This window comes from Camelina sativa, chromosome 9 (assembly GCF_030686135.1).
Source record: "Camelina sativa cultivar CO46 ecotype springtype chromosome 9, ASM3068613v1".
Taxonomy (NCBI): domain Eukaryota; kingdom Viridiplantae; phylum Streptophyta; class Magnoliopsida; order Brassicales; family Brassicaceae; genus Camelina; species Camelina sativa.
In genome coordinates, this window is record NC_141888.1 from 8,466,552 (window position 1) to 8,490,015 (window position 23,464).

General features: G+C 38.5%; 1 protein-coding gene and 1 non-coding gene across 2 annotated transcripts; one reads left to right on the plus strand and one right to left on the minus strand.

The window, feature by feature from the left end:
- The first annotated feature begins 999 nt into the window (after positions 1-999).
- Positions 1,000-2,292, plus strand: LOC147937923 (uncharacterized). Its single transcript, XM_087465359.1, has 3 exons — positions 1,000-1,669; positions 1,793-1,920; positions 2,026-2,292. Exons 1-3 carry the CDS (start codon positions 1,000-1,002, stop codon positions 2,290-2,292), a joined length of 1,065 nt encoding a protein of 354 aa, XP_087321485.1.
- Positions 2,293-11,029: 8,737 nt separating this feature from the next.
- On the minus strand, positions 11,030-11,136 carry LOC147937924 (small nucleolar RNA R71). The gene has a single exon (XR_015567538.1). It is a non-coding gene; the product is annotated as a small nucleolar RNA R71 (small nucleolar RNA).
- Positions 11,137-23,464: the final 12,328 nt, after the last annotated feature.

Sequence of the window (23,464 nt, forward strand, 5' to 3'; positions counted from 1 at the left end):
ATATAACAAATCGATCGATTTAATTTTGAGATAAATATAATTGTAGGTGAAATCCTAGTACTAGATACAATTAAAGACGTCGTTAACCTTTAATTTGGTGTAATTGATGGTAGATTCTAATTATCTATGTATCCTCTATATATTAAAATAGGTTTATTGTTATTTATGTGCAAAAGATCTGATTATTACATTGAAACATTAATTTAAGAAATTTCTATTTTGATTGAGTATTTTAACATTCCACCGTCTAATCCATGTTGCAGTAAGCTTGAAATAGCTTGGAGTTTAAGAAAAGTATATTTAGGAGAAAAACTAAATATACATACTTTTGTTTTAGGATTTATCTAAAATAAGTTAGTTTTCTAAGGTTTTTAAATAAAAGGAGATGCAGAGATATTGCACTATGTGAGCTTTGAAAGAGAGATTGTTGAGAATTTTAGTTTTTGAGTTAGTTTTCTAAAGCAATAAAAGAGAGAGTCTTTTATACATACAATCTTTGATATAAATTCTTATTCAATATTTGGTATCAGAGCAATATTGAACTAAGTACTTTGATCATTCAAAATCATGAGTGAAATCGTTGCCACAAAACCTGTGACAACCCGTCCCGCGGACTATACTAGCCCACCGCTAGCTGCCCCAACGGACCGTCCGTGGAACCTGCTAGCCGTCCCAATGGACCCCAAGCTGGCCCTGCAGGGCATCGATCCTAACCCATCACTGTGGATATCCCAATCCACCAGTAGGTTATTGGCGCACCAGACGTTCCTCGAACCCTAGTCCTCACCCTTTAACAACCTTCCCACAGGAAAAGCTGTCACCAATTGATCTGCAGGGCCAGCTTGGAGTCCGTTGGGACGGCTAGCAGTGGGCTAGCAGGGTCCACGGACGGTCTGTTGGGGCAGCTAGCGGTGGGCTAGTGGAGTCCGCGGGACGGGTTGTCACAAAACCTAAAGAAGAAGTTTTGCCATCTAAGGAAGGAGGTTTCTCATCGATACAATGTCTGATGCTCAACGCCACCAACTACACGGTATGGTCAATGTGAATGAGAATAACTCTCAAGGTACACAAAGTGTGGAAAGTCATCGAGCCAGGAGGAACCGATGGAGAAAAGATGACATGGCCAGAGCACTTTTATTCCAATCCATCCTGGAAGCCTTGATCTTACAAGTCGGAAACCTTGACACCTCCAAAGCTGTTTGGGATGCGATACAAGCAAGATATGTTGGAGCAGACCGGGTGAAGGAAGCAAGATTACAGACGTTGTTTTCTGAGTTCGATAGGATGAATATGAAAGACTCTGACACCATTGATATATTCGCCGGAAAACTTTCAGAATTATCCACGAAATCTGCAGCCTTGGCAGAGTGTATCGAAGCACCGAAACTTGTGAAGAAGTTTCTTATGAGCTTACCTCGGAGGAAGTATATTCATATCATTGTGAGCTTACCTCGGAGGAAGTATATTCATATCATTGTATCCCTCGAACAAGTCCTTTATCTAAACACCACGAGCTTCGAAGATATTGTAGGAAGGCTAAAAGTATATGAAGAGAGAATACGAGAAGAAGAAGAAGAAGAAGATCAACCCAATGATCAAGGAAAACTTCTATATGCTAATATGGATTCACAATCTTACCAAGGAAACTATGGCTCAGGGAGAAGAAGAGGTCAAGGCGGAATACTCGTTGGCTGAGGTAGGGGACGAGGTCGCTTCGGAAATCAGCAGAATGGAGGATACAGACAAGACCGAGACATATCCAAAGTAGTGTGTTATCGTTGTGATAAAACAGGGCACTATGCATCAAACTGTCCCGATAGGTTACTCAAACTCCAAGAAGCACAAGTAGCCGAAGATGATGATACTAAAGAGGCTGACGAGTTAATGATGCATGAAGTTGTTTTTCTTAACGAGAAGATCGTATAACCAAAAAAATGCGAAACATAAACAGATGCAAGTAACGTTTGGTACTTAGACAACGGAGCAAGCAATCATATGTCTGGAAATCGTAATTACTTCTCTAAGATTGACGAGACGGTCACGGGAAAAGTAAGATTCGGAGATGACTCACGTATAGACATAAATGGAAAGGGCTCAATTCTGTTTGTAAGCAAGAATGATGACAAAAAGGTACTAGTTGACGTCTATTTTATACCCGACTTAAAGAGTAAGATCATAAGTCTTGGACAGGCTACAAAATCGGGATGTGAAGTTAGGATGAGAGATGATTACCTAACGTTGTATGATCGCAATGGAAATCTGTTAGTAAGAGCTAATAGATCAAGAAACTGACTTTATAAAGTAGTCATGGAGGTTGTTGACCACAAGGTGGCATGCACGGTTAGGCCACATTGGTCTAGAAACCATGAGGATGATGATGAAGAAAGAGCTTGTTGCTGGTATACCAAATTTACCCATTAAAAAAGAAGTGTGTGCTTCATGTTTACTTGAAAAACAAAATAGAAAGGTTTTTCCTCAAGCTACAGCATATCATGCATCAAAGGTACTTGAGCTTATACACGGAGATCTTTGCGGACCCATTACACCATCTACAGCTGCAATAAACAGGTACATCTTTGTTTTGATCGATGATCACTCCCGCTATAGGTGGTTGCTGCTTCTAAAAGAAAAGAGTGATGCGTTTGAGAAATTTAAAAACTTCAAGAAGTTGGTCGAACAAGAAACGGGAACCACTATCAAGGTGTTTCGATCGGATAGAGGAGGAGAGTTCATGTCTCAAGAGTTTCAAGATTTCTGTACCAACTCAGGCATCACAAGACATCTAACAGCACCATATACTCCTCAGTAGAACGGTGTGGTTGAACAACGAAACAGAATACTACTTGAGATGACGAGGAGTATTATGAAACATATGAAGATACCAAATTATCTTTGGGGAGAAGCGGTGAGACATGCTACTTATATTATTAATCGAGTAGCAACAAGGGCTTTAACTATGCAAACTCCATACCAGACTTTCAAGGGCAAGAAACCGAGTGTAGATCATCTTAGAGTCTTTGGATGTGTTTGCTATGCAAAAGTTGAGGCACCACATCTTAAAAAATTCGATGATAGGTCTCGTTCACATTATGAAATAATCAAGTTACAAAAATAATATTATCTTTAGAGTTTTCTAACAATAATACCATATATTGTAGGCAAACTACAATCTACCACATTGGATTATGTATTTTCACCAATATCACAATGACTAATTGAAAAGACCAAACTGTCTTTAACCAAAAATTTAATTTTCTTTATAAATAATCATATTTTTTTTTTCCACCCATTCTTCTTTCTTCTTGTCTTCTTATTTTTTTTTCAGGTATTTCTCTCTCTTTTATCTAAATGTTTGATGGGTCGATCTCTATGGATACAAAAGTTCTCTAAGAAATTTTCAAGACGTAGCTGACGACGCTCTCAACATCATCCAAATCAATTTTATTTTCTCTAACACTGATTAAGCCTCTCCAGCAAGTGACGATGCATATGAGAATTCAATTTTAAAGACTTCGACATCGAATCAAGGATCAATTGACTCGTTATTCTCTTTCTGTGTTTATAGATGAATAAGTTGAGATTGAGAAGAAGAAGATGGAACTTCATGAACAGATCTAGGCTTGGTTAGATTGGATTGGGTCGAACAACAAACCAATTGTGACATCCCGGTTTCAGAGATTTGCAGAGAGGTTTAAAAGAATTGATTTGGCCACATATGTCACCAAAGTGCACTTATCTTTTCGGTCAAGGGTCCTGAGAGAACTCTAGAGTTAAGCGTACTAGAGTTGGAGTAGTCTCAGGATGGGTGATCTTCCGGGAAGTGACTGTTGGAATTGTGCCAGTGAGGACAAAACACAGGGAAAGATCATGTGGTGATTTCTAGAGACGGTAACAAGTCTTTAAAGCCTCCCGGATATAACAAACCGACCGTCGGATATTAATGGGCTCACGGGTCTAGTGAAAGGATGTGAGGCCCATTAAGGAAGGTGTGACCATGGATTGGGATTGGACATGGGGTCCACACAGAGGTGGCGGTCGGGGAGTTACAAGCGGTATCTGAGCCAAACCCAGATGAGTATGGAGTCGAGTGGGCTAACACCGTCAGGGGAGACGGTCTTGGTGTGCAACAAAGACGTTGCGATCTGTTAGTGTGGGTGAATTGTGATACCCCGGTTTCAGAGACTTGCGGAGAGGTTTAAAAGAATTGATTTGGCCACCTATGTCACCAAAGTGCACTAATCTTTTCGGTCAAGAGTCCTGAGAGAAGTCCAGAGTTAAGCGTGCATAAGCTAGAGTAGTCTCAGGATGGGTGACCTTCCGGGAAGTGACTGTCGGAACTGTGCGAGTGAAGACAAAACACAGGAAAAAACTATTTGTGAGGTTTGATTTCACGTAAAAAGTTTTGATGTTTGGTGTTGTTTTTGTTTAGGATAAAACATGTGGATAAATTTTATCTTCATCGACAATGTTTTCCACCAATTTTGAAAATTGTGGACAATAAAAGACAACAATACATGTAAAACTGTTGACCTTTATCAAGTTGTAACTAAAACCATATTATAGACTATAATATTTTTAGTTGATGGACTACTTTCACACCTTAAATCATGGTAGACAACATTTTCTAACTCGGTGGACATGTTTTAGGACCATATTACATTGACAAATCCCTGTGGACAATAGTAGACAAATGAAACAACCCTTCCTCTTTTTTTTTTTTTTTGTATAATTACTCTCTAGTGGTCTCATACCCACTAACAACCTAGCATCAATCAACCATGGATAACCGAACAATACCATTAAAAAAATAAAAATCCAACAATGAATAATTCAATAAACCAACAAAGTCAATCACCGATTCCAACATTCTACAATGTTCTATCGATTCAACTCTAGCAACTTAACAATAGCTAGATCACAATCAATCAAGCCTCTAGAACATCCTCCTCCTCATCGCCTTGATTCCACGATCACACTTTGCCTTTACTTACTGATAACTCTCTAATTTACATGTTTTAAGCATCTTTTTTTGTCCATATTTTGCATTGTTTATACCCTTACCTTAGCATTTTTAGGTCATTAACTGTAGGAATTCGCATTTAGGCCATTTAGGGTGTTGCATTCTTGCATTTGCATATTTTAGATGAAAACAAGTGCTTTAGAGCCTAAATTGGGGAGAAACAAGGTCAAATCCGATCATGTACCCGAAGGAGCTATTGAGCAGGAAGAACAGTCCGAACCCCAACCCGATCGAGTAGGATCCAAGAGAAGGAAGAACAAACCTACCCGAGGAGTAACCCGACCTCATCCTCGTGCACCTCATCGAGCTGACCCTCGGGCAGGACTGAGAAGCTAGGTCAAAGGGGTTTCCATATATATACCCCCCTCTTCTTCCTCTCGCCCTAGCATGCCGCAGACACTCAAACCAGAGAGCGAGAGCTTATCAGAGAGATCCTGAGCGACTCAAACAATTTTTCTCTACTTTGTTAGGATTTATTTTACATCTTTTTGCTATCTTTTTAGATTTCTACTTTGTACTCTTCACTTCTATTTTAATTTGAATACAATGCAATTTTCATTTATCTATGCTTTTATGTTTTCTGCAATAAAATCTGAGTAGTGAAACAAAGTTTCTAAGGATGGGATAGACAATTAGGTGTTCTTGATCGGTTAGGATGTCTTAGCTTGGTTGTTTATGTTTTATAAATTCCTTTCTAGATTGGTGTTCTTAATGCTATCAACAGACCGAGAGGTTGAGATTAGATCTAGGGTGTTTTACCATCGAGAGATGTAGATGAAATGCTTGAATCAATCAATGCTAGAGATTTACTCACTTAGCCTAAGAGATTAGATGTGTAAGGAGTTTATTGACAATAATAAATCGGTTTGTATTGCCTACTTGGTCATGTTTCTCCAACGAGAGTTGGGTAGGAAAGTGATCAAGGTTGATTGTTTCTATCACGAGAGTGTTTTAACAAGATTTTAGAGATTCATTGTCTAAGGAATATTTGCTTGAGGCATGTAAGACTTCCATACTGGTCAGGAACACTTAGGAGTCGATTACCCCATGGAGCTTTCGCATCTTGATTGTTTACATTTTTATACATCACTGGACCCTATACCCGAACTGGTACTCGATCACCAGCTTCGTGTACACCTTCGAGTTGTTCATACTTTCTTTGTTTACTCGATCACCCCACCCGATTCTGTACTCGAATGCTTGCATCGAGTGCGTAGGTGGTGTGGTTCTTGTTCATTTTATTTCTTTTATTTATTTTTGGATTGTTAAATTAAAACCATTTCTTGCTTGGCTTGACTTGCTTAGTTCTGATCATATCTCATCTGCTAGCATAACAACCATTTGGATTGATAATCCTTTGTACTACAACTGCATAGGGAATTGATACCCTGGGTGAAAATCCTGTTATCACATGCACCACAAACACAAATTGAGATGCATGAGTATTGTCATAAACACTAAGTGAGGTAATCCTCCCATTTACTGGGCTATACACACAAGCAATTGAGATTTCAATGTTAAACAAGCAACAAACAAACACAAAACAACCAGGGAAACAAGTGTCAGCCGCCTGCTAACAAGGTTGGGGCCGACCGACACTGACTGTTGGAGTCAACCGACACTGTCTCTCAGTGTCGATCGACACACCACCTTGGTGTCGACCGACACTCCTCCTTGACCTAGAAACCCTCGATCCAACACTCGCCAAGTCTCTGCACCGTCGACATCTTGCTGTCGACCGACACCCACCTGGTGTCGATCGACACCGATTCCGCAGACACGTTCTGCTCAAAGCCGAAAGTCGAATCTCCATTTCTATCCATCTCCAATCCGTCCAAAATTCGAACAAAATCCTCAAGAATCTATAGGAACCATATATCAACCAAAACAAGCAATAAAAACACCACAAACAACATAGGACAAGCAAAACAAATGAGATCTCAGGCTTAGATCATCCATGGTCATGCACTCACCTCTTTTGCAGAAAGTTCTTACCCAAAAACGAAGAATCCAACACCTTAGGAAGCTTCTCCTTCCCTTCTAGCACTAGATCTCCACTCTACAGGGACATATCTCACCAAACAAGCCAAAAATCTACCCAAAAACCTCTAAAATCTCAAGCGCTCTCTTTTCTCTCTTTGTTTCTCTCTAAAAATGGTGACAACACTCAAAACCACGACTTAGATCGATTTTCGCTTAAATACTTGGTTTGGAGATTTCCACTTAAACTAAACTGAACCAAATTGACCAATAAAATCAATCCGGTTGAACCGGAATTTGTTAGTGTCGATCGACACTCCCCTTGGTGTCGATCGACACCCACCCCCAAAACAGACCATTTGGTTCGCGCATGTTACAACAAATTTCTATTTCTGAAAATTCAGTATCATCTACCGATTCAAATATTGTGGACATGTTTGTAGAAATTCAATATTGTCTATCAATTTGAATTTGTAGATAGCAGAAAAATTTGTATTTGTGATAACTCAAACTTCTATACATTATCTCTTAACTTCCCAATTCTTTTTTATAAAATATTGTTATTTGAGATCTTCCACCTTTTTTTTTCCTCAAAATTGTCAATTATTTTTTTTACATTTAAAATATGTTGTTCTGACATGTCTAATCCACTCCCATCCCCTGCCACACAATCATCAAGGAAAAAATTGTCATTTATTCATGACCAAAAAACTGGATTATGGTATTTTTAGAAAGAGAAAAATAATATGGTATTTCTCAAAAAAAAATTTTGAAATGTGGTACTTCTCGTTAAAATCCCTTATCTTTATCACTAAAAATAATATTAATTCAAATTACTCAATTACAAATTATTCATTATTAAAATATTAATTTCTTTTTTACTCCTTTTTAAATCATGTAAGTTAAAAAAACAAATTGTGTTGCTCTAAAATGTGTTTTTAACTTGATATGAATCTACAATAAAGTTCAATAAATTAATACATGTTGTGGGAGTCGGATCCCACACTCGTTTATATTGGTAACCAAACACAAGTCGGATTTCAAGAATAAATTTTGTGAAAGAAAATATATATTATTTAGATTTTGCATTGAAATCGTTCCCTCTTTTGGGTTTACGACCCCTATATTTATACTAAAATCCGTAATAAATTAGACATTTAAATACAATTATTCTTTATACATGCTTCCATTTCGGTTCACGTAGTTACTCTGTAACAATTGAATCTTTAAGTTGACTGATTGCTCTAGCAATTATCTGATACACTTAACCGTGAGGTAGTATCTGCGAGTCGGATCCACAAGGACCAATGGTACACTAAAGATTTGTGAGACTTGTAAATAGCTAAAACGGACAAATGTTTGTTTTGTTTTGTTTTCAAGATTGTAAATAAAAATGCAAGAAATAAAACGGTTTACCTTATGAGATTAAAACATTGAGTCATAGGGTGATGTTCATATAATTTACCTTGTTTTCCCTTAGAATATTCACATCTTTTGCATCTTTTCCTATCCATTTTGTCCATTATTGTGTAGCTTTAGGACTGTTCATGCATTAGAGTTTAGTTGCATTGCATTTGCATCTTTTCTTGCATAAACAGGTGATATTGGAGTCTAAGGAGCATGGAAGCAATGCTAAAGAGGAGTGCAGCTATCAAGAGAAGAAAGCAAGGAAGTTAGAGCTGAAGAACCAAGGTCCGGATTTCCACTCGACCAGGCACTCGACCGTGTGCGGAGAGGGACTCGACCGAGTGGAAGGAGCAGAAGAAAAGCCAACTCGACCCGTCGCCTAGCTATTTTGTCTTTTAGCATTTTTTAGGGCTTCCACTACTTTTCCTATAGAAGGACCTTGTACCCTTCAGCCACCAAGAGTTCAGCTTTTTAGATATTCTCAAACCTAGTTTTTACCCTTTTGGGAATATATGCTTTTTGCACTTTTATTTTCTTAGATTTCTTTTCTACTTTTGAAGGAAAACAAGAGATTCCTTGAATTTTGTTGGTTTCATAACTTTCAAAATATTAAGAATTCGAGTTTGATTCCTTCTTCAATATTTTAGATCTCTGTTTCATCTATCTATTGATGCAAGTTTGGTTATTTTCTGGGTTTATGATTTTGTTGTTCATCATGTGTGATTGTGAGTAGTTTGTTTAGGATCTTGAGGATGGGTAGGCTGGATTGTGGTTGAGGTTTGTTTAGTTAGGTCAAGCTTGATTGTTATAGATCTCTTCTAGGCTAGATGTACTCTATGCTGATCCTATAACCGAGAGGGTAGGGTTTGATTTCAAGCTTCTTAGCATCACACCAATGTCTAGGTTGCAAGATAAGGCTAGATCTAGAGATTATCATTAGGCATGCTAAAAGATTAGATGTCTTGTTTGATTTTTGACATTAATGATCTGTTGCTTAATGCTTGCTTGTATAAGTTCTTTGCTTTGTGAGAACAAGTCTAGAAATATATGAGCTTGATTGTTTTTGCCATGAGAGTGGATTAACATGTTCTAGGAAGATCATTGTCTAGAGATTAGCTCAAGTTGTTTGAGATTTTTTGACCAAGCTAGATGACCACAATCATTAGTCCAGCCCATGAATCCCTCCTCAAGACCTTCCTTGTCTATTGATTTCTTAGTTTAAATCCTGTTGTTTGGTCGTTGTTTGATTCGTTTTTGTCTTGCTCTGTTTTGCTTGCATTACTCTGTTTCTCGCGTTTGTCCAGCTCGACCATGTACTCGATCTACACTCGATCGAGTGCTTGCTCGTGCTCATCCCCATAATTCTTGTTTATGCTTTGTGTTTGTCCTGTCTCAATTCCTGTTTCATTTTAGTTGCATTTCTGTTGCATTCACTTAGTACCATGTTCATTACTTGCCTTGCATTAGTTCATTACTTGCATTACTATAGTTTCTATTTCTGTTCTTGCTTCATCATAGCTTTGATTAGTCTGCTCTCTTTACATTTAGCATCTATCTTAGTAGCTTTTACTTTCTGCATTTTACATTTCATCAATAGGTTGTTAGTGACAAACATCCTTCATATTTGGCTTGACTTAGACATATATGCACATCATGATTGCTTGCAAACACTCAGATTGGATTGACACCTCTTATACTGCAACATCATAAGGGAAATTGAAACACACTGCACTCCATTCATTCATCATCATTCATATCTCATCCATCATCCACACTTCACCACCATCAAATATCGTGTTTCAATTTGGCGCCGTTGCCCATTTGAGTGTGTTTTGTGACAATTAGGATCAATAGAAGTCTAAGATTAAGTTTGTTTATCCACTTGTTCCCTACTGATTTTGATTCTTCTACTGCTTGTCTGTGATTGAGTTTCAGGTACCAGCTCGACCATCAACTCGACCACCACTCGACCAAGTGAGTGATCGAGTACCCGATCGAGTCAGAAGCCAAATACAAATAGACATCACTTCCCAGTCGACTCGACCACCCACTAAAGCCTGCGCTCGACCGAGTGCCTGTCCAAGTCAGTACTCGCGCCTGTTGATGCAAACAAGGTCCAAGGGTCATCACAATCTTCAGAGACTCCTTGATCACATCAACCGACCACCAAGGGACCTGAGACAGCAGAGAACAAGAATCTATCAGGAACAAGAACAACAAGTGCTAATGGAGCAACAAGATCAATAAGCTCCAAGGGCAAGAAACATTGGTGTTGGAGATGCACCAAACACACATAACCAAAGAGCTGGTATTGTGCCTCCTACAGTAGCAAACAACAGTTATGAGATCAAGAGTGGATTGATCTCTATGATTCCAGCCAACAAGTTCCATGGGTTGCCAATGGAAGATCCCCTAGACCACCTTGATGAGTTTGATAGGATATGTGGTCTCACCAAGATCAATGGTGTGAGTGAAGATGGCTTCAAGCTTAGGCTGTTCCCTTTCTCACTTGGAGACAAAGCTCATCTATGGGAGAAGACACTTCCAACTGGAGCAATCACCACATGGGATGCTTGCAAGAAGGCTTTCTTGGCCAAGTTCTTCTTCAATGCTAGAACTGCTAGATTGAGGAATGAAATTTCTGGGTTTGCTCAAAGGAATAATGAGAGCTTTTGTGAAGCTTGGGAGAGGTTTAAAGGATTCTAGACTCAGTGTCCTCACCATGGCTTCAGCAATGAGTCCCTCCTAAGTACCTTGTATAGAGGAGTGCTCCCCAAAATCAGAATGCTTCTTGATACAGCCTCAAATGGCAACTTCCTCAATAAGAATGTGGAAGAAGGTTGGGAATTGGTTGAAAATCTTGCTCAGTCAGATGGCAACTATAATGAGGACTATGACAGAGCAATAAGGTTCCCACCCAATGAGCAAGAGGACAAGTTCAAGAAAGATTTGAAGATGGTCAATGAGAAGCTTGACAAAATACTCCTTAGCCAACAAAAGTCCATTCACTTCATTGGTGAAGAAGAGTGTCAAGTTCAAGATGGGGAGAGGGAATTTGCTGAGCTATGTTATATGCAAAACCAGGGAGGATTCAAAGTCAACAACCAAGGAGGAGGGTTCAAGAACAACAACCTCTCCTATAGAAGCACCAATGTAGCAAATTCCCAAGATCAAGTCTATCCACCTCCACAGCCTAAACAGCAAAACAACTATGCACCCAAGCAGCAACAACAAGTGTTCCAGCCTCAATTGTGTCCCCCCCCCCCCAGGGTTTCAGACTAACCAAGGCCAGGAACAAGAGCTAAGAGCCATGATGCAACAGCTGTTGATTGGGCAAACCAATGGAAATATTGAGGCAGCAAGCCGATTTGCTGAGCTGAACAGAAGGATAGAAGATGTTTACAGTGAACTTCATGCCAAGTTTGACACACTGACCTCCAGGATTATTACTATGGAGAGTCAACTAACTACTACCCCAAAGCAAGACCCAAACAAAGTCAAAGCTATTATGCACACTCTAGAGTTTGCTAATGCTATCAATCTCCGCAGTGGAAGAGTTCTACCAACAAGACAGGGAGCGTTACCAGACACTGAGGACAGTGAAATTGAAGAAGGGGAGAGTTTTCAGCAAGAAGAAACTCAGAATGAAAACACCGTTGAACTCGACCCACCACTCGACCACACACTCGACCGAGTGTGTGATCGAGTACCCGATCGAGCAGCCTCTCAGGAGAAAATCAAGCCAGTTACCTCCAAAGAAAAAGAAGTCCGGTTCATTCCTCCTCCTTGCAAGCCTCCACTACCTTTCCCAGGAAGATTTAAGAAGCAGATGGTTGAAAAATACAAGGCATCGTTTGACAAACAAGTTAGAGAGATTTAGATTAGGATGCCTCTAATAAATGCCTTTGTGATGATCCCTCCTTACCAAAAATTCTTGAAAGATGCTGTGATGGAAAGGATCAAAGAAGTTCAAGGGATGGTGATTCTTAGTCATGAGTGTAGTGCCATAATACAAAAGCAAGTGAACCCTCAAAAGCTAAGAGATCTTGGTTCCTTTACTCTACCTTGCTCTATAGGCCCCTTAACCTTCAACAGATGCCTTTGTGATTTGGGAGCCTCAGTAAGCCTAATGCCTCTATCAGTTGCTAAGCGCCTAGGGTTTACAAGGTATAAGCCATGCAACATATCCTTGATCTTAGCTGATAGATCAATAAGATTACCACATGGTGTTTTGGAGGATCTACCAGTTAGAGTTGGAGCAGTGGAAGTCCCAACAGACTTTGTAGTCTTGGAAATGGATGAAGAACCAAAAGATCCTTTGATCTTAGGGAGACCTTTCCTAGCTACAGCAGGAGAAATAATCGATGTGAGACAAGGGAAGATTGATCTCAACTTGGGAGAGGACCTCAAAATGACATTTGATATTGTAGAGGCCATGAAGAAACCAACAATTGGAGGACAAGTCTTTTGGGTTGAAGAGTTGGACAAATTATTAGGAGAATTGATAGAAGAACTAGCAGAACAAGATCACCTTAGAACTGCTTTGACCAAAAGTGGAGAGGAAGGGTTCATCCATAAAGAAACCAAGGCCTATGAGGAGATATTGGACTCCTGTAGAGAGTCAGACCATCCAGAGGTTTTTGAGGGGTTACCATCATTAAGAGAGGAAGTCTGGTCAGTTCAAATAGCGAATACAGAAAGCTCGACCACCTACTCGAGCATACACTCGACCAAGCACCAAAACCACACGACCGAGTGCACTGCCGAGTCCTCCACAGATGACTGGTCTGAACTGAAAGCACCAAAAGTAGAGCTAAAACCTCTCCCATATGGGCTAAGGTACGTTTTTCTAGGTGAGAACTCCACTTATCCTGTGATAGTAAATGCTAAATTGAGTAAGGAAGAACTTGATTTGCTAGTTGTTGAGCTAAGGAAGTATAGAAAAGCCATTGGTTATACTTTGGATGACATTAAAGGAATATCACCTAATCTCTGCATGCATAGGATCCACCTTGAAAATGAATCCTACTCTAGTATTGAACCTCAAAGAAGGCTTAACCCCAACCTAAAGGAAGTAGTAAAAAAGGAGATTCTTAAGTTGCTTGGAGCTGGTGTGATCTATCTTATTTCTGATAGTACTTGGGTCTCACCAGTTCATTGTGTCCCTAAAAAAGGAGGAATTATTGTAGTAAAGAATGATCATGATGAGTTAATTCCCACTAGAACCATTACAGGACATAGAATGTGCATTGATTATAGAAAGCTTAATTCTGCTACTAGGAAAGATCATTTTCCTCTTCCATTCATTGATCAAATGTTGGAAAGATTAGCTAATCACACCCACTACTGTTTCTTAGATGGATACTCTGTATTTTTCCAAATTCCTATTCATCCTAATGATCAAGAGAAGACAACATTCACATGTCCATATGGTACTTTTGCCTATAGAAGGATGCCATTTGGATTATGTAATGCTCCAACAACTTTTCAAAGATGCATGATGTCTATCTTCTCTGATCTTATTGAGGATGTTGTTGAAGTTTTTATGGATGACTTCTCTGTCTATGGAGACTCCTTTTCTTCTTGTCTTGCTAATCTGTGCAGGGTTTTAAAGAGATGTGAGGAGACAAATCTAGTTTTGAACTGGGAAAAGTGTCACTTCATGGTTGAAGAAGGGATAGTTCTTGGACACAAGATTTCAGAGAAGGGTATTGAAGTTGACAAAGCAAAGATTGAAGTCATGGTTCAACTTCAACCACCAAAAACAGTCAAGGATATAAGAAGCTTTCTTGGTCATGCTGGATTTTATAGAAGATTCATCAAGGACTTCTCAAAGATAGCTAGGCCATTGACAAGGTTGCTTTGTAAAGAGATTGAGTTCAACTTTGATGAAGATTGCTTGAAGCCTTTCAAGGAGATCATGGCTGTTTTGATATCAGCTCCAATAGTTCAAGCTCCAAACTGGGATCTTCCATTTGAGATTATGTGTGATGCTTCAGACTTTGCAGTAGGAGCAGTCCTAGGGCAGAAAAAAAGATAAGAAGCTGCATGTGATTCACTATGCAAGTAGAACCTTGGATGAAACTCAAGGAAGATATTCAACAACAGAGAAAGAGCTTCTAGCAGTGGTATTTGCCTTTGAAAAATTCAGAAGTTACTTAGTAGGGTCCAAAGTAATTATGTACACTGATCATGCTGCTTTAAGGCACATCTACTCAAAGAAGGACACAAAACCAAGGTTGTTGAGATGGATTTTGCTTCTCCAAGAGTTTGACATGGAGATATTTGATAAAAAAGGGATAGAAAATGGAGTAGCTGATCATTTATCCAGAATGAGGATAGAGGAGGAGATTCCAATTGATGATTTAATGCCTGAGGAGAAACTGATGCAACTTGAGACAACTCGGCCTCCAACTCGACTAACTACTCGAGTAGACACTCGATCGAGTGTGTTTGGCCTCGCGGTCGAGCAGGATCAGATGGAGGAGTGGATGGCACTTGAAAGTGAAGATCTGCCTTGGTATGCTGACATAGTCAATTACAAGGTGTGTGAAGAAATCCCAGCAGACATGGACCCCTATAAGAAGAAGAAGCTCCTCAAGGACATCAATGGATACTATTGGGATGAACCTTACTTATACAAGAAGGGATCATATGGACTATTTAGGAGGTGCATAGCAGAGAATTAAGTTGAAGGAGTGTTAGGACATTGTCATGGCTCTGCTTATGGAGGACATTTTGCAACTTTCAAGACAGCCCAAAAAGTCTTACAAGCTGGTCTATGTGGCCTACTTTATTCAAAGACACTCACAAGTTCATCACAAAGTGTGATTCTTGCCAAAGAATGGGGAATATCACAAGAAGGAATGAAATGCCCCAAAATCGAATCCTTGAAGTTGAGATATTTGATGTGTGGGGAATTGATTTCATGGGACCTTTTAACCCTCCTTCAAATGGGAATGTCTACATACTAGTGGCAGTGGACTATGTCACCAAGTGGGTGGAAGCTATCGCTAGCCCCACTAATGATCACAAAGTGGTTCTTAAACTTTCCAAGACCATAATCTTCCCAAGGTATGGAATCCCAAGAGCTGTGGTGATGGAGGAACACACTTCATCAACAAAATCTTTGAAGGAATGCTAATGAAGTATGGAGTTAAGCACAAGGTGTCTACAGCCTATCACCCTCAAACAAGTGGGCAAGTTGAAGTGTCAAACAAACAGATCAAGGCCATTCTGTCAAAAATAGTAGGAGCAACAAGAAAGGATTGGTCTAGTAAACTTGATGAAACACCTTGGGCCTATAGAACAGCTTTCAAAACACCTATAGGAAGAACCCCATTCCAGCTTGTCTATGGAAAGTTTTGCCATCTCCCAGTTGAAGTTGAGTATAAATCTCTATGGGTAATCAAACTTTTAAACTTGGATCTAGAGACAGCACAAGCCAAGAGAAGCCTTGATATGCATGAGCTTGAGGAGATCAGATTAGAAGCTTATGAAAACTCCAAAATATACAAGGAAAGAACTAAAGCCTTTCATGATAGGAAGATTCTCATCAAGGACCTAAAGGCTGGAGACCAAGCTTTGCTTTACAATTCAAGATTCAAGTTATTCCCTAGGAAGTTGAAAAGTAGATGGGGAGGTCCTTTTGAAATAAAAGAGATTTTACCATTTGGAGCTGTCACACTTCTCAACAAAGATGGTAGTGAGTTTACAGTTAATGGCCAAAGAGTTAAGAAGTATTTGGGAGAGAAGGAGACACATGAGAAGTGCACAATGCTTCTTAAGGATGCTCCTCAAGCTTGAAAAGCTAGAAGAAGTCAAGCTTAGTGACTCTAAACAAGCTCACTAGGGAGGAAGTCCCTAAGGTATCTCTGTGTATGTTGCTTAGAATTTTTGGTATTTTGATTTGTTTTGGTGTTTTTCTGGTCAGGGAAGCAAAGGAGTCTAAATAGAAGAAGAAAAGTACACTCGCAGTCCAGCTCGACCTCCCCACTCGACCAGGCACTCGACCGAGTGCCAATCGATTGCTATCGTCGAGTTGCCCCAATCTCCACCTCCAAGTCATCAACAAAACTCCAACTACATTTTTGACTGCATGAATGAGGATGTGGACAGCTTCTTCCACAATCCTTGAGGTACCACTATCACCTTCCCTTGTAAATACCATAGCATTTCATATTGTGTTTTATTTTAAGTCTTGAATCCTCTTACAAATTTCTTTTACACAGAGGACTGTGTGATTTAAGTTTGGGGGAGGGTTTCAGATAGCATTTTACATTGTTTTCTATTTTCTTATTTCAAATTTTTAGCATAATCATGTTAGTATTTGCATAGCATCTAAGGCATAGAAAAACCCTAAAAATTTGAAATTTTTTTGCAAAAATCTTTATAAAAAAAAAGAGTGTTCATGTAGTTTGCATTGCATATTAGGATCTTGTTTAGCATGTTTCATGTAGGACAGTTAAATATTTGCATTAGGGATCTATGATGAGTTTTGCCTTGTTAGCTTGCTAGATTCACCAAACTAGGATCAATGCCCAAGGTAATAGTACTTTGATGCTAGTTGAGTAGTTAGAAGCATAAGATTGACCCAAGCCTTGAATTCCTGCATTGCATTTGGTCTAAATTGAAGCATGTTGTGATTTGATGTCATTTCCTACTTATAAGAACCTAATATTGACTTACAATTATCAATATGTGCATTGATTTAAACTCATGGATACCATATACATATTTGGATCATCTTTCTCCTTTTTACCACTCTTGTTGATCCAAGTAGCTGATTAAACCATTAAAATCAGTTTTCCTACCCTTTAACCAACCCTTCTTTCAAGCCATGTTTATTCTTGTGTGTGTGAGGCCTATTTTGGGATTGAGCTTGGTAGAAAGTGTTAGGCTTGAACTGACAAGAGTAAACCTTGTGTAGTTCTAGTTTGCATTTTTCAAACTAGATAGGACTAGGTGGTTCACTTGTTGGGTTTGGGACTTGGCTGTTTTGAAAAGAAAAGAGGAAAAAGAAAGAAAAAGGTAGAGACTTTAGGAGGGGAATGTGTTTAAGCAAAATCAAAGTCTAGTGAAAGGATGGGAAGTAAAAATTGTTGAAGATGGTTCTAGTTAAAGAAAAGAAAAGAAAGAAAAGAAGAGTCTAGCAAAATGCTTGTATGTCTTAAGAATAAGAAGAAAAGAGAACCATAGCAAATAAGTAAGAATCCCCCATTCCACTAGAAAGATCAAATAAGAAACCTCTCCTAAGACTTTAAAATCAAAAGAGAAAAGGGTGAAAGAGAAGAGAAGAAGTTAAAGGGTAGCACTATGATCATTTGGGTTTGGATTGATAGGATAAACACTTTGGTGCCTTTGGGTAGACAAGGTTTTGTTCTTGTATGTGTCTAAGTGTTCTTACCTTTAGCATTCTTCTAAAGCTCAATCCATTTTTTTATGAGAGAACCTTGATATTGATAAGCCCTACTCTAAAAAGAGACCATCATTGTCTCTAAACCTTTATCTCCAAGCCAAATGAGTTTAATCATTGCATAGAATTGATATATGATTCTTGATTAATGAATGTTAAAGGAAATGGTTGATTTGAATGCATGTGGATATCTAAGGCTCAAATCAGTAAAGGTTGAGATAGGTTTGTCTAAAATCTTTAAGTACAGCTCATTCAACTTGCATCATAGTACTAGTAACTTGGACATTGATTCTAGCTGGTCTATTGGCAAGCTTTAGGAGCTGAGATCCCACTTTTAAACCTCACTACCTTCTTATGTCTTGTTTATTTGCTTGAGGGCAAGCAAAGACTAAGTTTGGGGGTGTTGATGTTCATATAATTTACCTTGTTTTCCCTTAGAATATTCACATCTTTTGCATCTCTTCCTATCCATTTTGTCCATTATTGTGTAGCTTTAGGACTGTTCATGCATTAGAGTTTAGTTGCATTGCATTTGCATCTTTTCCTGCATAAACAGGCGATATTGGAGCCTAAGGAGCATGGAAGCAATGCTAAAGAGGAGTGAAGCTATCAAGAGAAGAAAGCAAGGGAGTTAGAGCTGAAGAACCAAGGTCCAGAGTTCCACTCGACCGCCCACTCGACCAGGCACTCGACCGTGTGCGGAGAGGGACTCGACCGAGTGGAAGGAGCAGAAGAAAAGCCAACTCGACCGGTCACTCGACCGAACACCAGATCGAGCTGACCGGCCGCCTAGCTATTTTGTCTTTTAGCATTTTTTAGGGCTTCCACTACTTTCCTATAAAAGGACCTTGTACCCTTCAGCCACCAAGAGTCTAGGTTTTTAGATATTCTCAAACCTAGTTTTTACCCTTTTGGGAATTTATGCTTTTTGCACTTTTATTTTCTTAGATTTCTTTTCTACTTTTGAAGGATAACAAGAGATTCCTAGAATTTTGTTGGTTTCATAACTTTCAAAATATTAAGAATTCGAGTTTGATTCCTTTTTCAATATTTTAGATCTCTGTTTCATCTATCTATTGATGCAAGTTTGGTTATTTTCTGGGTTTATGATTTTGTTGTTCATCATGTGTGATTGTGAGTAGTTTGCTTAGGATCTTGAGGATGGGTAGGCTGGATTGTGGTTGAGGTTTGTTTAGCTAGGTCAAGCTTGATTGTTACAGATCTCTTCTAGGCTAGATGTACTCTATGTTGATCCTATAACCGAGAGGGTAGGGTTTGATTTCAAGCATCTTAGCATCACACCAATGTCTAGGTTGCGAGATAAGGCTAGATCTAGAGATTATCATTAGGCATGCTAAGAGATTAGATGTCTTGTTTGATTTTTGACATTAATGATATGTTCCTTAATGCTTGCTTGTATAAGTTCTTTGCTTTGTGAGAACAAGTCTAGAAATATATGAGCTTGATTGTTTTTGCCATGAGAGTGGATTAACATGTTCTAGGAAGATCATTGTCTAGAGATTAGCTCAAGTTGTTTGAGATTTTTTGACCAAGCTAGATGACCACAATCATTAGTCCAGCCCATGAATCCCTCCTCAAGACCTTCCTTGTCTATTGATTTCTTAGTTTAAATCCTGTTGTTTGGTCATTGTTTGATTTGTTTTTGTCTTGCTCTGTTTTGCTTGCATTGCTTTGTTTCTCGCGTTTTTCCAGCTCGACCCTGTACTCGATCTACACTTGATCGAGTGCTTGCTCGAGCTCATCCCCAGAATTCTTGTTTATGCTTTGTGTTTGTCCTGTCTCAATTCCTGTTTCATTTTAGTTGCATTTCTTGCATTCACTTAGTATCCTGTTCATTACTTGCCTTGCATTAGTTCATTACTTGCATTACTATAGTTTCTATTTATGTTCTTGTTTCATCATAGCTTTGATTAGTCTGCTCTCTTTACATTTAGCATCTATCTTAGTAGCTTTTACTTTCTGCATTTTACATTTCATCAATAGGTTGTTAGTGACAAACATCCTTCATATTTGGCTTGACTTAGACATATATGCACATCCTGATTGCTTGCAAACACTCAGATTGGACTGACACCTCTTATACTGCAACATCATAAGGGGAATTGAAACACCCTGCACTCCATTCATTCATCATCATTCATATCTCATCCATAATCCACACTTCACCACCATCAAATATTGTGTTTCATAGGGTATTTCAGAGATCAGTGACTAATGAGTAAATGAAACATGGAATTTAATAATTAAGAACCGTTCTAGAACATGAACATAATAATAGTCTAACCCTCTTTCAAGGCATTATAAACTAAATTTGACTATTAGTTTGTTAAACTTTTATTTGCAACCTCCTAGCCAAATTTGCATTACCATCAAATTCATTAAGTCTACAATGCTTCCTAACATCAATTTTCGCAGGCTATAAAAACATCGCTCAATTCATACTAGTTCAGACATCTTCATCTGGATGTGAGCGCAATTGGAATGTGTTTGAGCGGATTCATACCAAGAAGAGGAATAGATTAGAGCATCAACGACTTAACGATCTCGTCTTTGTTCACTACAATTTACGTTTGCAACAAAGGTGAGTATCATACTATCTTTTTTTTTTGTCAAAATACTTGGTTTTCATTCATTCATGGAAACAAAGTACAAAGAGGTGGATTCCAAGATCCAAAGTTTTCACACAATACATAAAGACATTCCCCAATGCCATACAAAAAAAATTAAAAGAGATCGACAAAATATCCAAGAGAGCTTCGAGGCAAGAGCTAGAAAGCAATTTACCACATGTGAGGTCAAGGTTTGTCGACAATTAATCCACGAGAGGCTCAATGGAGAACATGATGGTCACTATCAAGCATTGACTAGATGACGTTGAAAAGGTGGTCTTGGCGACCGGGTGGAGTTTGGAGTAACTTGCTAGACATGTCAGATGTTGGTTGTTGGCCAGAGAACTCTAGAACTATACTCAAAGATACGACAATATGAGTTTCGGTCTAAGAAGCCATGGAGCTTCAAGCCCTTGGGAGAAATAGGAGCCGACGTATAAGCTAGTAACAAGGTTTGAATGGATACAATGTGATTAGGCCTGGGCACTAATACCCGTTACCCGTACTCGACCCGTTACTCGGCTCGTACCCGTCTCAAAAAAAAGGGTACCCGCAGCTTTAGGGTCGAGTAAAGGGTATTATATTTATATAACCCGTGAGTAAGGGACGAGTATAGGGTATTAGTTTAGTTTTCAATACCCGTCCCGTTACTCGGCCCTTTACCCGTTTTGCTACCCGACCCGTAAATACCCGTTAATATTTTGTATTATTATTATTATTATTTATTATTAATTTATAGAGTTAGAGTTAAAACCTAAGTTCAACTTAGCTTAACTGAATTAATATATTATTTTTATTTTCAAAATTCGTAATTTTATAATTTTGGAACTATATATTGCATAAATTTATGAATTTTTCATTTTTTGGATTTCAAAAGATAAAATTATTATTGCGATTATTAACATTTTTTTATCGGGTACTCGTTTTCCGGGTAATAATAAAAGGTCGGGACGAGTAAAGGGTCAACTATTTTTTACCGGGTACCCGTTATTTAAGGATCGAGTATGAGTAAATTTTTTCTGTTACCCGTTAGGGTCGGGACGAGTAAAGGGTCGGAGAAAATTCAAGGGTACCCGTCCCGTGCCCAGCACTAAATGTGATGCCGTATCAAGCCAGGTTGGTTCTCTCTCGCAATAAGGCCTTGGCCATGGAGATTAAGAAGTCCACACAAAGGTTGCAGCCAGCAAAACACAGACATGGATAGAACATACCTAAGCTTCATACATGAGGTTGGTTGCTTGGGATTGGTACAAGAGGGTGACAGGGATGACACACTACCCGTAGAGGTTTTGACAATAGGGTGATGACTGAAGCCTCTAGCTAGAATTGACGCAGAGTGACTAATGGTAAAACCATATTCAAACTTTTGACAATTTGAGTTCAGAACTAAAGTGCCAAGAGACTCTAAAAGTATCAATAAATAACTGTTTGCCACGGACAAAGGAAGTACCAGTGATCTTCAAGAGATTTTGCACAAACCTAGCAATATAATCAATTATATTCCATAGAGTAGTCTTCGGCCTCCGGGATTGTAGAAACAAGTTATATCTAGGCTAGGGCTTGGCGAAAAAGGAAATAAAATGGGAGTATCATACTATCATTAAATAAAATTTGTCTTTTTACTTTTTTGTCTTAGTTTGTAACAAGTTATACATGTACAGGTCAAAAAGAAAAAGATCATATGATCTTGTTGACTACAAATCTATTGATAAAACAGAGTTTTTGGATCGTTGAAGAAGAAGAAGCACGTGAACTTGAATATGATGAATTAGAGAATGCTCTTGCTGAGGAAAATCCCAAAGATCATGAAGATCAAACCCTGAAAAGTCTAATGGTATCTTTAAAATTGTCCATTTCACTTTTAGAATTTTCTTTTAGTTGACTATAATATATTGATTCAACTAGTGTGATTTTTAGATGTTTCAGATTTTGATGAAGACTTCACTATACCGCATGAAGAACATGAAGGGAATGGTGATAGAGACAACCAAGATTGGTTGTTGTAAATTAGAGACAACAAACTTAGTATTTTTTATTTTATTTAAAAGGTCCATTCAGTTTATTTTTATTTTTAGATTTCATAATTTGTTAACTATGGTATGATTATTTTTATTTTAGTATTTTATTTTACGAGATAATTTCTATAAATATAGTAAAAAAATCATAACCAATGGACCCGCGGAGATATCTAAAAGTCATTTCTTGCTTCTTTACTCCGGTTAAGCTCGAATCCAACCAAAACACTCCAAATCTAGCACATCGTCTCCATACCTAATCATAACTCAAGAAAAGACCAAAAAACACAAAAGATGGACAAAGATGCGACAAGTGACTCAAAACAAATACTAAATGAAGGACAAAGACACCAAAAACACAATACATCAACTCTTGCTAACTTTGATCTTTGCATGTCCTCAAGCAAAACAAAATTTTTTCCAAGGAAAATGGTTTGAAAACATGAGAACTCACATATTCTTCTAGGATCATGCTATCAATCAATCGCCTCCAAATGATGTGTCTGTATTTTATAGGATTTTAACCATAGTTTTCATACTTCTTTTGAGTCTTTTGTTAGGTACAAGTGTGTTTTTAGAGTCTTTTTAGTCTTTTGTGAGTTTCTACAGGTTCTAGGTCGCTTTGGAAGGAAACTGAGTGTTTTGGGGATGAAAACAAGCATCTGGAGCTAAAGTTGGTTGAAGACCGGTTGAACTAGCGAGCAGATGGAGCAAACGCAGAAAAGCATCCGAGATCGGCTGATCCGCATTTGAGATCGACCAGTCCCGCACCCGAAGCAACTTTTCCTTTTATTTTTAAACCGACTTTTAGGGTTTTATTTTATTATTTAAGCACGAGGCTCGACCTCTAGAAGGACAAGTTTTATTCTACGCAGCCTTTGAGCACTTGTAAGCTTGGGAGAAGATCTCTTATCCTTTCTAACCCTTTGGAGAAGAATTCTGAACCCTCTTATTTCTCTTTGCAATTCAAACTTGTTTTCTTCATATTTGATTTGTG